We start from the raw sequence: 13824 nt of genomic DNA on the forward strand, positions 1-13824 counted from the left end.
GATCAGGGAGAGAATCAGATCAGTAACAGTGAGAAAACTCAGGGGCTGAGATAAAGACAGTTTAATACAGAAAGCAAAAGCTGCACACAAGCAAAGCAAAAAGGAATGAATTCACTGTTTCCCATGGACAGGAAGGTGTTCAGCCGTCTCCAGGAGAGCAGGGCCCCATCACGCGTAAAAATGAGTTGGGAAGACAACATCACTCCAGATGTTCCTCCCCTTCCTCCTTCTTCCATCTGCTTTCTGTACTGAGCATGATGCCATATAGTCTGGAATATCCCTTTGGTCACTTGGGGTCACCTGTCCTGGCTGTGTCTCCTCCCAACCTCCCATTTATCCCCTGCTTCCTGCCCAACGTGGCATTTTGAAAAGCAGAAAAGGCCTCAGCTCTGTGCAACCCCTCCCTGCTCAGCAATAACTAAAACATCTCTCCCTATTATCAGCCCTGCGTTCAGCACAAATCCAAAACACAGTCCTATGCCAGCCACTGAGAAGAAAATGAATTCTACCCCAGCCAAAACCAGCACAGCTTGCTTATCTGCTTATCTCTACCGTCTAAAACTGAATTACTTACATTTTGATAGTTTCAGTCCAAAAGAAACAGTTTTATCTATTTCTTTCTTCAATTTATAGAGCACATTCCTCAAATGGGCTTGGTCTTGGTAAAATTAAAAGCCTTGCTCCTTCCTGGTCCACTGTATAATAGTGCTACACAGGAAAAGGAGAATATTTTTTCATTTTTGGAAAAAAACTTAAGCTGGACAGAGGACATCTTAGAAGTTCTTAAAAATTCCTTATGTCCACATGAATAAACATGAGTTCTATTTTTAAGATCTCATTGAAACATATGCATAAAATGAAAGATATTCCTAGAGTGAAACAGAACGTGGAAGGAACAATGACTCAACTAGAAAGGTCACAAGCTTAATTTCATGTTGAAGTGTGGTGATGAGAACAAATCTTATATTGAAGCTCTTGAGTGATGCTGTGTTTTAACTCTTTTCACCTTGGAGGGCACAGCTTCCCAGGAAAAAAGGATGAAAGAGGGTTTGGGCATGGGAAGGAGATGTTTGTTATTGCTGAACTATTAAGGGCTGTGGAATGAAGTTCTTAGCAACTGTAGCAAAGCACTGAGCGTAATTGTAATATTGGCTGTGGACACGGAAGACAAAGGTGGTGCAGCTGAAGATCACAGAGTGCAGGAGTGAAATGAGAAATTACCAGAGAAAATGTCCAAGTGATAGAGGTGTTAGTGTTCTTGATTGTGGCAATATTGCAGCAAACTATTTCAGTCTCGTGTCTGCTTTCTCTCTTTCTCTTTTATTTGATTGCAAAAACTACTGGAATTGTTTGCCAAGCACTTGACAATGTATACATGTGGCAGCAGTAGAATAATACTGTAGAAAGAGTTAGACTAGATGGAGCAACATACACTACACTGCTAAGACATCAATACAACACTATTTTCAGGTATTCGGGCTATTTTTCCTCTTAATTTTTACTAATCATTAAAGTCGCATATCTACATTACTAAAAAATAGCCTCTTCTGCTAGCCTCTCCTTCCAGTGCAAAGACAGTAAAAAAAGTCAGTGTGTTTTTTTAAGGAAGAGGGTAAGAAACATTCCACGAGTCATGAAGACCTGACATTTGTAGGCCCTTTTACATCTTACAGTCAGCTCAGCATAGAGATGATGTCTCATGCAATTGTCCATTTTGTTCTTAATACTCATAGTTTTTCCAGTTCCAGTTTCCATTCATGAAAACCCTCTAAAAAAAGAAAAGTTGTGGGCAGTTGTCTAATTATGGTGTGTTTCCCTTTTTTTTTCTTGCATCATAGGCCAGAAAGGTGTTAGTTATTCAAGGTATTGTGAAGCAATTTGCTATAGCTCAAGTATGCTTTTGATTAAACAATTGTTTTCAAAATCTGATTGTATTGCTCCAAGCCACATAGCCCTGTGCAAATGTGGTACTCCTAATCACTTGGAGGAGGGAAACAGGATAAAAACATCCTGCATTTTGTGCCATCATTTTTACAGTCCATTTTTCAGAAGAGATTTCCTGGTATTTATCTTTTGCCTGGAAGAAAGATCTGGAAAAAATTCTTGCCTTCACTTTCTGCCCTTCTCAAGTAGGGTAAGTAATGACATAATCTTCATCAAAACATTGTAAACAAAACTGGAAATTTGAGAGAAATTAAAAGGAAAACAGAAGGTGGCATTTGAGCTAAGTACATAGCAGTAAATGTTTACAGAAATGAGCAATGATAATACTGATTAGAGCCTCCAGAATTCTGAGTATTTGGAGATTTCCCATCGCCTTCATCTGCTTAAACATTGTGCTGGTGTTGACTGTGTCCCTAGCAGCCAGTCTCATGCACTTGTTTTTTTGAAATGCTTTGTCCATCTGCTGCTTTACCCCTCCTGTGACAGCTAAAGCAGCTGACAGATCAGCTTGAGGGGCAAGTCACCTTGCTGGTCCTCTTCTGCAGCAAGGCACTCTCCGGGTTGAGAAGTTGAAAAATTATTGTTTTCATTACGGTTTTTTGTGGGTTTTTTTTTAAGTGAAAAAAAAGGTTTAGCTTTCTAAGCAATAAGTGCTGGCCTTTTGGTGCATAGATGCAACTTGACATCTCCTAAATCTTGATGTGGATAGTGGCTTCAGGAAGAGGAGGAAAACTGAAATTGATTGGGTCCTTAGTGTCTCTGCTCTCAAGGCTAAACAAGAAACTAGATTAGACTTTATCTTGGAAAGATGGGTCAGAATCTGATGGGCTTTGCTTACCTGGAACAGATTTTCTCCCTGGTGCTGCAGTACAAGAACTGTACCCCAGGGCTTGGTGCTCTCCTTCTCTTTGGCCTCTTCATGGGCCTTGGCTGTTATCATAACAGCATTCTGAACAACTAAAATACAATAAAATGTCAAATGGCTAGGATTTAGAATTAAATTAGTCAACTGGCATACAAATTAGTTTGGTTTTTCTTAATTTGTGTGGAGTCTCATCTATGGTATAGTAACCCATATGGTGTGTTTGAGGGTAAATATAACAAGCAGGTGCTTTTTTGTTGGCTCGGAGCTCTGAGTCACTGCAGTCTCTGTTTAAGAATGAGTTAATGTGGATGGAACTCTACAGAAAATTGTGGTTGAAATACCATGCTAAATAGATGCTAATGACAATGTAGACTGCAGTATGTAGAAATGTATTTATGTGCAGAGAAAGAAGAAAGGTTATAGATGTTTGAAAAGCTGTTGGCGGCAGACTGTTCTACAGTCACTGGGTGAGCTGCTGGTTTATTAGATCAGTCTTAAGTAGTTAACCTAAACTGACTTACCTTGTGTGATGTACAGTATTTGTCTTTCCTCAGTTTGTGTCGGGAAGAGAGCCAGGATCAGTGCAGGCAGTACAGTCTCTTGTGGTCTCTGGTTCCTTGGGGACCAGACAAATTGCACTTCCATGCAACAAAGAAAGCCATTTAATTAGCAAGGAGCAAAAACACACCTGAAAAGATGCAGTATGTAGGGAGAGACTTGCTTTTATGCTTCTTTATGTTCTGTCCTTCTTGATCAGGGCTAGGTTGGATGGGGCTTTGAGCAACTCGGTCTAGTAGAAGGTGCCTATGGCAAGGGGATTGGAACTGAGAGATCTTTGCAGTTCCTTCCTACCTAAGCCATTCTGTGTTTCTGTGATTACTTCAGCTTTCTTCTGCTGAAAAAGTTGATTGGTCTAGTTGGAATAAACTTGTAATAAAATCTTGCTATTCTGTGTTTAAAGTTCTTCTGTCATCTTTAGTGTGCTGTCTGTAAGGAGAGGATTTATGAGGCTTTGTATCATACTTCTGTCTTATCAAGGGTCTGCTAACAACTTTCTGTTATTCTGTAGCAAGCAGCTGCAGATACAGTTTTGTGTTCTTTTTATTGCACAGGTTACTAGTGCCAACATGTTTTCATTTCTAGAAGATGGGGGAGACTAAAATACATCCCCTTAGGTAATGCAGCAGCTTCATTTATGATTCAGTTTAATAATTCTGTTACTTGGAAGTGATTGTAATCTTAGTAAGAGACTATTTTGCTTGCTTCAAAACTAGCCCTAAGTTACAAAATCAAGGAGACATTTCTTTGATATCAGTTTATTTAGGTATTTACCTGAGACTTTCTATTTTAGATCTCATTAATTACTATCCAGACTGCGTGGTATTCCCCATAGCCACAAGGAGAGGTACATTTGAGAGGTACAAAGAGAGTAGGTTTAGTTCAGATACTAGGAAAAAAAATCTTTCCTGTGAAGGTGGTGGGACACTGGAACAGGTTGTCCAGGGAGGTTGTGAACACCCCATCCCTGGAGGTATTCAAGGCCAGGTTGGATGTAGTTCCAAGCAACCTTGTCTAGTGGAAAGTGCCCCTGCCCCAGGCAGGGGGGTTAGAGCTATGTAGTCTTCAAGGTCCTCTTTCAACCCAAACCATCCTATGAGTCTATAACTGCTTGTGGTTAATTCTGCAAAGTTCTTGGACATAAGTGGGGGCTTTGAGTGAAATGGATCTCTGTCAAGGCTTCTTTAACACACTGTGACTGTTGAACTACAGATGGGACCAGGGGAAGTGTGACAGGACCAGGAATGGCAGGGTGGGATGTGTAAAGACTGATTAAGAGTTGGATCTCAAGCAATGAGGAAGGAGACTGGTAGGTTTAAGTGCTGGTTCAATATTCTGCAAGCACTGAGTGCTAGTGAAAATGAGGACATTAAGACTGCTATTTATTTTATAGTAATTTGTTCTAAAGCACTCACTGTCTTTATTTTTACTTGCTTTCAGTCAGGCAGAGTCTAATTGTGAAACTGCTTGTCACACAGGAATTTGAGGAGTACTGCACCTCTCCTAAGGAGGCCTCATGTAAAATAAGTAAGGTACAGGCCATGTTCTGTCATTTTTGTACTCTTAAATCTCCCTGAAGGTGAGAGAGTGAAGTTTGCAAGTTTTGCGTAACCAATGGCATCGCTTGTAAGAGACTGAATCTGGCACAAAATACTCTGGCCAGTCTCTGGGTAGTCTCTGCTTTCATTGAAGGTATCTGGACTTCCCAAAGTAAAGGAACTTGCTCAGTCTGGAGCAGAAGCATAGGAATGTGACACTTGCATTTGTGGAATATCCAGACTCCAGGAGAGACATATCCAGCAGTAAGTTCTGGGAGACCAGTGTCATTGGGAGAGGGAGAGGGGAGCAAGGTCAGGGGTTAAAGCAGTGCAAGTTGAAAGAGGAATTGTGGCAGGATTGCATTACTTTGCATGAGTTTTAAATGATACGTACACAGCAAGACCAAAGAGGATGACAGAAGTATCTCCCTTTGCAAGTGAAAGATAATCTCACAACAGAACAATTTCATTTAAATGGGTGTCATACTGACGTGCAGATTTGTATGTGTTTTTAAACAAGGTATTCTGCGTAAACAGGTGAAGCTCAGGATTGATTATATTCCCTTCTGTTAGGCAAATAACCAAGAAATCAGGTTATTTCAGCTGAAAATAGGTATTCTTCCTTCTTCCAGAGTATTTGTTATCTGAGGGCTTCCCTAGCTGGATACCAGTTTCTATGCCTTGTGAAATGCTGGCTGCAGACCATGGCAGTATGCAGCATTAGCCTGAAGTCACTGTCCTAGCTGAATGCTTCTGCCATGACAAAGTAGATGGTATCCAAGGAGACAGGAAGAGCTAGCTGGTCTTTTTGGCCAGGGAACTCATGGAGCAACCATTCAAAAAATCATGGAGCAACCATTCAAAAAATGAAATAAAGTTGATTAGCTAAGCCTTATCTTCCTCAGTGTCTTTCTTGAACTCACAGGTTCAAACACCAGCAGAGGTGACCTCAGATGTTAGTGAATACTGTTAGTTTTTAGACTCATTACTAGATAACAAGAGGTTATTTTTATCCATTAATTGGAATCAGTGATACAGAGGCTCATGTAGATTAATGCAAGTCACTTGGAACTTGAATGCTAAATTCTGTTGAACTCCTTCATTATAGCAGAACATTAAGCTGTTATCAAATTCACATCTCTACAAGCAGTTCCTCTCCTTTACTGCATGCTCTTCTTATTTTTGGACATGCCACTTTTCCACAAGCAGTGCTCTCCTATCTCAGAAATGTTGATTCTAAAATAGAAAAAAATCATTGATCTTACTTCGCACTAAATTGTTTCACCTTTGCTAGCACAGGTAATCTGGGGTCTCAAAAGTACTGCTACGTTATTATTCTTTGAGTGGGTTGAGTCAGTGTTAATGTCTGCTGACATCTACCAAAAACTCAGTAACTTCTGTGCTGTAGAAGTATATGTACTGGTGATTGTCCAGTTCTGCCTTATCACGTAGGACATAAGGAGGGAGTGGGAAAGGGATTTCGCTCGATGCTGATGACTAGCGGTTTTATTACAGGTATCTATTCACGGCAAAACTGTTTCCTCTCAAAGAGCTATGTGGGATCTAAAAAATAACAAGTTGGATAAAGGATGGTACAGGGCCATGAATAGGGTATCACATGTCAATCAACTTGTTAGATGCTGTGAAATCTAGGAAACAGGTGAAGAAGGAAATCACCCTGCTTTTTTTTTTTTTTTTTAATTAAGTTTCAAAAAAAAGAAAAAATAAAAACCAACCCACAACATTTTATTTGCCATTCCTCAGATATAGGTGGGAGTACAAAACACATCAGTATAAAAGTACTGCTCAACACTCATTTCTCCAAAGCTGGTTGTGGCCCTTGCACCTCATTTACACTTCAGTGTTATGTATTTTTTAGTGAGTAGAACATTTATAGATACATATCTATAAATATGTAAATATGCATATAGTGTAATGCTTGCTTGTCTGTATCATCAAAATTCTTTTTAGTTGTTTGGACTTTGTGATTCATAAGTGGCTTCTGACCAACTTTCGTGCTGAAGACTCCAAAAAATAATAGATGTGGTTTTTGTCTTGTAGGATTAGATTACTTGATCTTTGAAGATGCCATCACCGCAATGTGTTTGTGGTACAAAGCTGCATAGCCGTGGTAGTCCTGTGTACCAGAATTTATTCCAGGATGGTAGATATGAATTGGTCATGTCTAAGTTTGTTCTATTTCTCCTAGGATATTCAAGGGGGCAGAAATCTATTATGGAGAGGTAGCACTTACTGCATAATGGACTTCCCTATTGTCAGTACATGTCCAAATTGAGGGAAACTGTGAGCATAAGAGTGTAACTTACAGATTTATATTTTCCAGAAACTGCTGGTGACAAACACCATCAGCAGCACAGTTTCTCACTTGGGTTCCACAAAGCATGCAATGGAGGGATTTAGCAATCTGTTAGTTTTACAAGCATGTATTTTTAATCTTCAAAAGTTTTCTCTAACTTAGCATCATATTGTATTTTTCTCTGTGTTTCTACAGTTCTCATAAATGATCTGTTCTAATTTTCCAAAGTTTTAAAAGTCACTGTAGGAGCTACTGAGCATGTAAGTGCATTCCATCACCTTTGGCATGCCTCTGAAATACACCGAGAGGAGTCACAGCAGGATAGAGGCTGTTTTGCCCAGGCACTGTGACAGCAAATGGCCTTTCAAGCCAGGTAGCTTGAATGTCGTTGCTCCTATCTGATGAAAGAACTCTCATGGTCCAACTTTAGCCCTAATCTGAGTCAACAGGGTCGTCTTGTGACGAAATTGTTTGATGGAAGGTTTAGCAAAATATGATTTAGGAGAAGTGCTGCATGTGGAGCTTAAAACAGACTTTTTGTGCAAAAAGTTGTAGTGATTGAAAAGGCTTTATTTTTTTTTAGTATTTTTTAAGCTATAGCAGAAGTGCTGTAGATCTTTAGCCTTGTTTGAGAAGCTTGGTGTTTTTCCATTTGTGTGTGCTTTTGGTCTGCAGCTGGTCCTGCAGTAGATATAATTTCAAATTGCTCAAATGGAGGCTACCATGGCAGGGGTGGGAGGTATGAAGTTTTATGGGATGGAACCCTTTGAGAGTCAGATGACTGTGTTAAGGGAATCATTACATATTTTATTTATTCTGAAGTTCTCAAATGAAAATTCTGAAACAAATCCACTTTTCTAAAATCAATTTTTTCAGACATTATTTCACAGACAGTTTTAGGGAGTTGCCAGTCTTCTACTAGTTATTGAAGAAAAGCAGATTGTGCAACTTTCAAATTGGCAGTTTTATTGCCAGCTACAGCTCCAGCCCTCCTACCAGATTACTGATCTTGCAGCCTTATTAAGACCTTTCACGAACTTTCCTTTTACTTTGTGTAATTTATAGGCCTGTTTTCAAAGGGAAATAGTCATGTTTTCTATGCCTTCAGCTGCATTCCTGTCTTCTGCAATAAGGCACCTAATTTGTGAAGTAAAATGATAATGAATAACCCCCTTTTTTTATTTACAAGTCAGGTAGTGACTGTATTTATATCATGTCACTCTTTCGGAAGCACCCATTGCAGTTACTCATACATATTTCTCTAAGGAGTGAAAAAAACATTCAAAAAATAAAGAAGCATGCACCAAACTGGATCTAGGACACTGGCAGGAAATCCTAGGTCCAACCCTGTGGGAAAAAATAACGATCTGTGGGAAAAGCTTTTTTCTGTATTATGTGCCCTTTTTATAAAGATGTAATGAGATTTTGTCGGTTTTGTTATTAGTCTTCAGATATGAGAGAATTCAGGTTTTGCTTCTCTCCCCTTATTTTTGGACAACCTAGAAGTGCTGTATTCCCATGTATGCTTTGCTCACTTCTGAGCCCTCCCTTCACTTTGCTGTTACTGTCTCTTTCAAAGCTTTTAAAATAACTTTCAGACCATCTTTTTTTGCCACTTGAGAAAGGTTGTTGTGGTTTATCTTTTTTTTATATGCATGCCTTCCAGTTTAACTGTTGTATTATGACTACTTTTACCTGAGCCAGACTTGTAATTGGTGAGGAACACTGATTAAAAATCCTTTCAGATTTTTGATATGTCATTATTTTTTTTTATATAGGGGGTGTGGGTCATAATTCATAAAAGAGAGATGAAGCCCTAGAAGTTTCTAACTAAGGCATTGTGATTTATATGATGACTGAAGTAGTTCTTTGATTATGGTTTGACTTTGCTTTTTTTCCATACAGTATTTGGAAAATCCCTGTCTCATTTATCTGTGGAGAAATAACCATGCACTTAAACACTGCTAGTTCCTCTTCTATTTTTTTAATGTCCATCAAATGCTGAGATTAAGTTAAATTTCTTCATAGCATCCCATGTGATTGTTATGTTTTAGCTATGTGTCGAGGGGTAGGGAGGAAGGAGTGAGCAGCGGTGTCATGATGAGCTGCTTGCAGGGGTTAACCCACAACTAATGCATTCTACCTTATTTGTCCTCTGTGCTTAGATGTTGGAGGAATGGGGTCAATGAGTGTGTCTATGTGTTTAAGTGTAATTTCCTTGTTTTATGCAATATTTTTCCGGGCCAGCAAATACGGAATATATTTAGTGCGTAGAAGGGAGCTACTGAGAAATGCATTATAATGCAAATTGTGCATGACAGTTATAATGAGGCTAACTGTAATAAAGGATAAGTCATCATTCTGACAGCAGCAAAATAAGCAAATTCCTTTCAGAAGCGTGATGCTTCGGTCGAAGAATCGGCAAAGTGGAAGCTCATAACTGTTTTATAGGTAAAGGGAATGGAATGAGAGGTTATTTGATTCCACACAAACCAAGGGAACAAGAAATTCCTGTCTGATTGAGACTGATGATCCAGGGTGGTGACTGAGCATGGCAGTGTGTGAACCTGGCTACTTTCTATTCGGATTTCCCTTTGGACTCTTCCAGCATCTACAGCTGTTTAATTCAAAATTTCGGGAGGTTTCTCACAGCTCTTGTACAGTCCCCCTGTGGACCTCTCATCCATCACAGTAAACAGTGGGTTTCCACTGCGTTTATCCATGACTTCCATGATTTTTTTAAAATTCAGTTATATACCCTTCAGCCATCACATCTCCAAAGTACAGGGTCTTGGAGATGGAAGATGAGTGACCTTTCTGGTCTTTCATCTCAAGATACCTTTCAACCTTCTCCTTGATTTTGTTTACCCTACTCTGCACTTTCTGACTCCTTTTGAGATCTGGAGACCAGAACTAAATATTACTGAATACATGAATGCATCAAATTTTATGTAGTCAAAATTATGCTCTCTTTAAGCATCCTTCCTGATGATGCTGACTGTTTTGTTGGCTTTTATAGCTGCCTCCGCACTCAGAGCAGGAATTAGATGTGAGCTGAGGGCTCAGCAGTGTTCTGACAGTCTAGTGGCAAAGCCTTCCTTTTGATTTCCAGGGTAAGCGTGAGATGATGCTCTCTTCAAAAGTCCTCTCAGGGCTTTATTTAGATCCATGACAGCCTTTGACTTTCTTGCAAAATATGCCTTTTCACATGCCCTTAAACTTCCCTTTTCTACCACTGACTTTTGAGTTCCCGAAAAAATGATGATGGAAGAACATGTAACATGGAAAAATAATGTAACACTTTTGCATGTTGTATGTCCTCCCTGTTTAAACTGTAGCAGAGGACTCAGAAAGTTTCTCGAATAAACTCCTTATTTTGAATTGGAGTCTGTCTGACTCCCACTGTTACCATGTTAACCAAGAAATACTATATACTGTATATTTCTTATTTTCCAAAGGTTTTTTACATGAAATGATGTGAGGAAAATAGTGTCATGTAGTAGGAAGTATTATGTGGTTTAATTGAACAGGGACATGAGTCAGCTTTGTACCCTTGTTGCAGTAAAGGCAGAATTCATTATGGGTGGATGCCCTAGAAAGAGCTTAGCTGTCTGGGACTCCCTGTGGTTTCTCCTCCCACACTGCCCCAACACAGGAGAGATGTTCACAGATGCAGAGGACCTAGCAAAGACCTGCTAGGGAGACTGGGTTTGGCTGGAAAAAAGTCTAATGGGGAACCTAATTGCATCTTTTCACCCTACAAAGTGAAGTTGCAGAGCAAATGGAAATAAAATCTTCTGAGGGGTGCAGACTGAAAGGACAAGGTGCAATATGAGAAACTTCTACTGAGGTACGAGGGGAAAAAACCTTCACTGGGTCAAGCAACTGGAACAGGTTGTCCTGAGAAACTGGGTAGAGGGGTGTGATTGGACAAGCCTCTGAGAAACCCCATCTCGCTGTGAACCTTGCCTTCAGCAGGTTTGAATGGGTGGCATCCTTCTGATTTCAAAATTTTGTTTGATTCTGAGACTTTGATTGCTAAAATGTGTGTTGTTTCGTGCAGATTTCTGAATGACTTAACATTTGTCCTGCTTACAAATAAACAATTTTAGCAGCAAGTCTGAACATTCAGCAACGTTTCCCTGTCATACTCTTGGACAGTAGTAGTGGAAAAAGTTGTGACTGTGTGTTTTGGAGTGCTTTCATGGGTGGTGCTGTTGTATTCTGGAGACTTCACACTCAGGCACTTCAAAGCCTTTCTGTCTAGAGTCTTCCAAAATCACCCACCCTTGTTCTAACCCCACCAACCTCACAGATCACTGAAAATGCTGAGCAGTTTTCAAAATGCCAGCCTTTCTTCTCAGTGAGAACTTCAAACTTCTTGGTGCAGAGAGAGGGAGGAGTGTAGTAAAATTGTTTGAAACAAGGATGCAGGAAATGCCAGTGGCCGTGGCAGTTCTCTTCAGCCCCAGCATGCCTCCCCAGGCAGGTCTGCCTGTGTCCATGCAGCTGATTTCATTTCTGCCTGCTGTCCCCATGCCATCAGTGTCACCTCCCAGCTGTAAATAAGCTGTTGCAGCAGAGGGAGGAGCTGGTGGGAGCGAGCCGGGGGGACGGCAGTGTGTATGGAGGGCAGGGATGATATGTGACTCGCAGCTGCCGTGGAGGAGTGTGCCACACTGCTCACAGTTACAGCACTCTTTCCCAGCTGAGGCTGTTTCTGTCAAGCACTGAGACCCTGCAGAGGTCTGAGCCATATAAACCTCAGAAACAACAACCCCTGTCCAACAGTGGGACCAAGGATGCTGTGCTGTGGACTGTGGCGCTGTTTGCCTCCATGTCACCTTCTCCTTCTTAAAATGCTCTGTCAGTGCCCCTTGCACATCAGTTTGAGCTATACATTCAGGTGAACATGTCCTACATGGATGCCTGGTCTTTGGGAATGCTTTGGGCATTCGGTCGTTTCCAGGACCAGCTCACCAAGGTAAGTGTGGACAACAGCTGGTGATGTTCTCCAGCAGTCAGTAGCTTTAGTAAAAAGTGTTCATTGAGCCCCTCAACAGAGACTTCTCCATATTTGCTCAACATACATTTAGTACCAACTCCTAGTGCATTAAGCTACTGGATGTAAATAAATAAAGGATCATCAATTGATGTGGTCTGCTGTTTCTCTGTGTGTGTATACAGGATGACAAAGAAGCCAACAGACCCTTGCCAAACAAAGGAGACCATGGACTAGGAAATGAGAAATTCAAACCTGTGGTACCTTGGCCTCATGTTGAAGGTGTGGAAGTGGACTTGGAATCCATTCGAAGGAAAAATAAGGCAAAAAATGAACAAAATCATCATGGTGTTGATAACAAGCAGCAAAACATCGTCCAGAGGCAGTATCTCACATTTAAACCTCAGACATTTGTATACCCAGATCCTGTGTTACGACCTGGAGTCCTTGGTAATTTTGAACCCAAAGAGCCTGAGCCTCATGGAGTTGTTGGTGGCCCTGGAGAGGAAGCGAAGCCATATGTTTTGGGACCAGATTACAAAGAATCCGTTCAAGCCAGCATTAAAGAGTTTGGGTTTAATATGGTGGCTAGTGATATGATCTCGCTAGATCGGAGCGTTAATGACTTGCGTCAAGAAGAGTAAGCAAACCTTTTATTTTCTTTTAGTTCTGGTTTTATGGGATTCAGTTATTTGCTTTCCATATAGCTGAACTGATGCAACAGCATTAAGAAGAATATATGGAAACGTGGTATAGTACAGCACTCATGCCTACAGTACAAGAAGCCTTAAGTAACCTAATAAATAATATTTTATAAGTGTTTCTATATACTCTTCTTAATGCTGTTGCAATGATTCATTCCATTAATACTTAAGCTGTAGTGATTTATCTCTGAAGTCATCTGTTTTAATGTCTGATTGAATGTATTTGTGTTCTGTGTCTAGCCGTAGTCTTAATTGTCATATCTTTTCTTAATCCATAGCTTTTTAAGATTTATCTTCAAGAAGGAGGCATTATCTTTATTAGACATGCCTATGCTAGTTAGTTCATTCAGTTTTGATTTACCCTGATGCTTTTAAAATGGAGCATAAATAGAGAACAGTATGTCTCTTTAAATAACACTGCCCAATTACCTGCAGAAACGGAAGTATGGGTCTCCCATAGTGATGGTTGGAACAGTCTTCCAACAGTTTCTCACTGCATTTGCCCTAAAGAGGAAAGGAATCTTGGAAAAACCCATTTATTTACTTGCTGAAAGGGTGTCTAGTTTGTTGTGGGAAAATTCTGGAAAGTTATTAACATTTGCTCAAGAATTGCTAGCAGATTTACAGTCTATTCTGACTTTTGTTACACGTTGAAGCCAATCTTGCTCTCAGGTTAATCTGCATTTGATATAATTTTCCTTGTTAAATATCAGCTAGGGACATGTTTCTGGGCAAACAGGTTTAATGGTAGGGTATTTTTTAGTCTGGTTTTTGGTTGAGGTTTTGTGGGCAATGTATGAAGTTAGATATGATGTTAAGTACTTTGCAGTTTTCACTTCCCCCTTGTCCCCAGCAATGGAGCTGTGCTGATCCCTGGACTGAATGCCAGTCTCTGG

The 13824-nt window shown here is 40.2% G+C and overlaps 1 protein-coding gene across 2 annotated transcripts in view; it reads left to right on the plus strand.

Annotated features, from left to right (window-relative positions):
• Positions 1-13824, plus strand: part of GALNT7 (polypeptide N-acetylgalactosaminyltransferase 7) — a 70833-nt gene that overhangs the window by 19000 nt on the left and 38009 nt on the right. For both annotated transcript variants that reach the window (XM_040065623.2, XM_040065621.2), the window contains exon 2: positions 12410-12864. In XM_040065623.2, the coding sequence (XP_039921557.1) occupies positions 12410-12864 (455 nt within the window). The remainder of the gene's footprint in view (positions 1-12409; positions 12865-13824) is intronic.

The sequence above is a fragment of the Hirundo rustica genome, chromosome 5 (assembly GCF_015227805.2).
Source record: "Hirundo rustica isolate bHirRus1 chromosome 5, bHirRus1.pri.v3, whole genome shotgun sequence".
Classification (NCBI taxonomy): domain Eukaryota; kingdom Metazoa; phylum Chordata; class Aves; order Passeriformes; family Hirundinidae; genus Hirundo; species Hirundo rustica.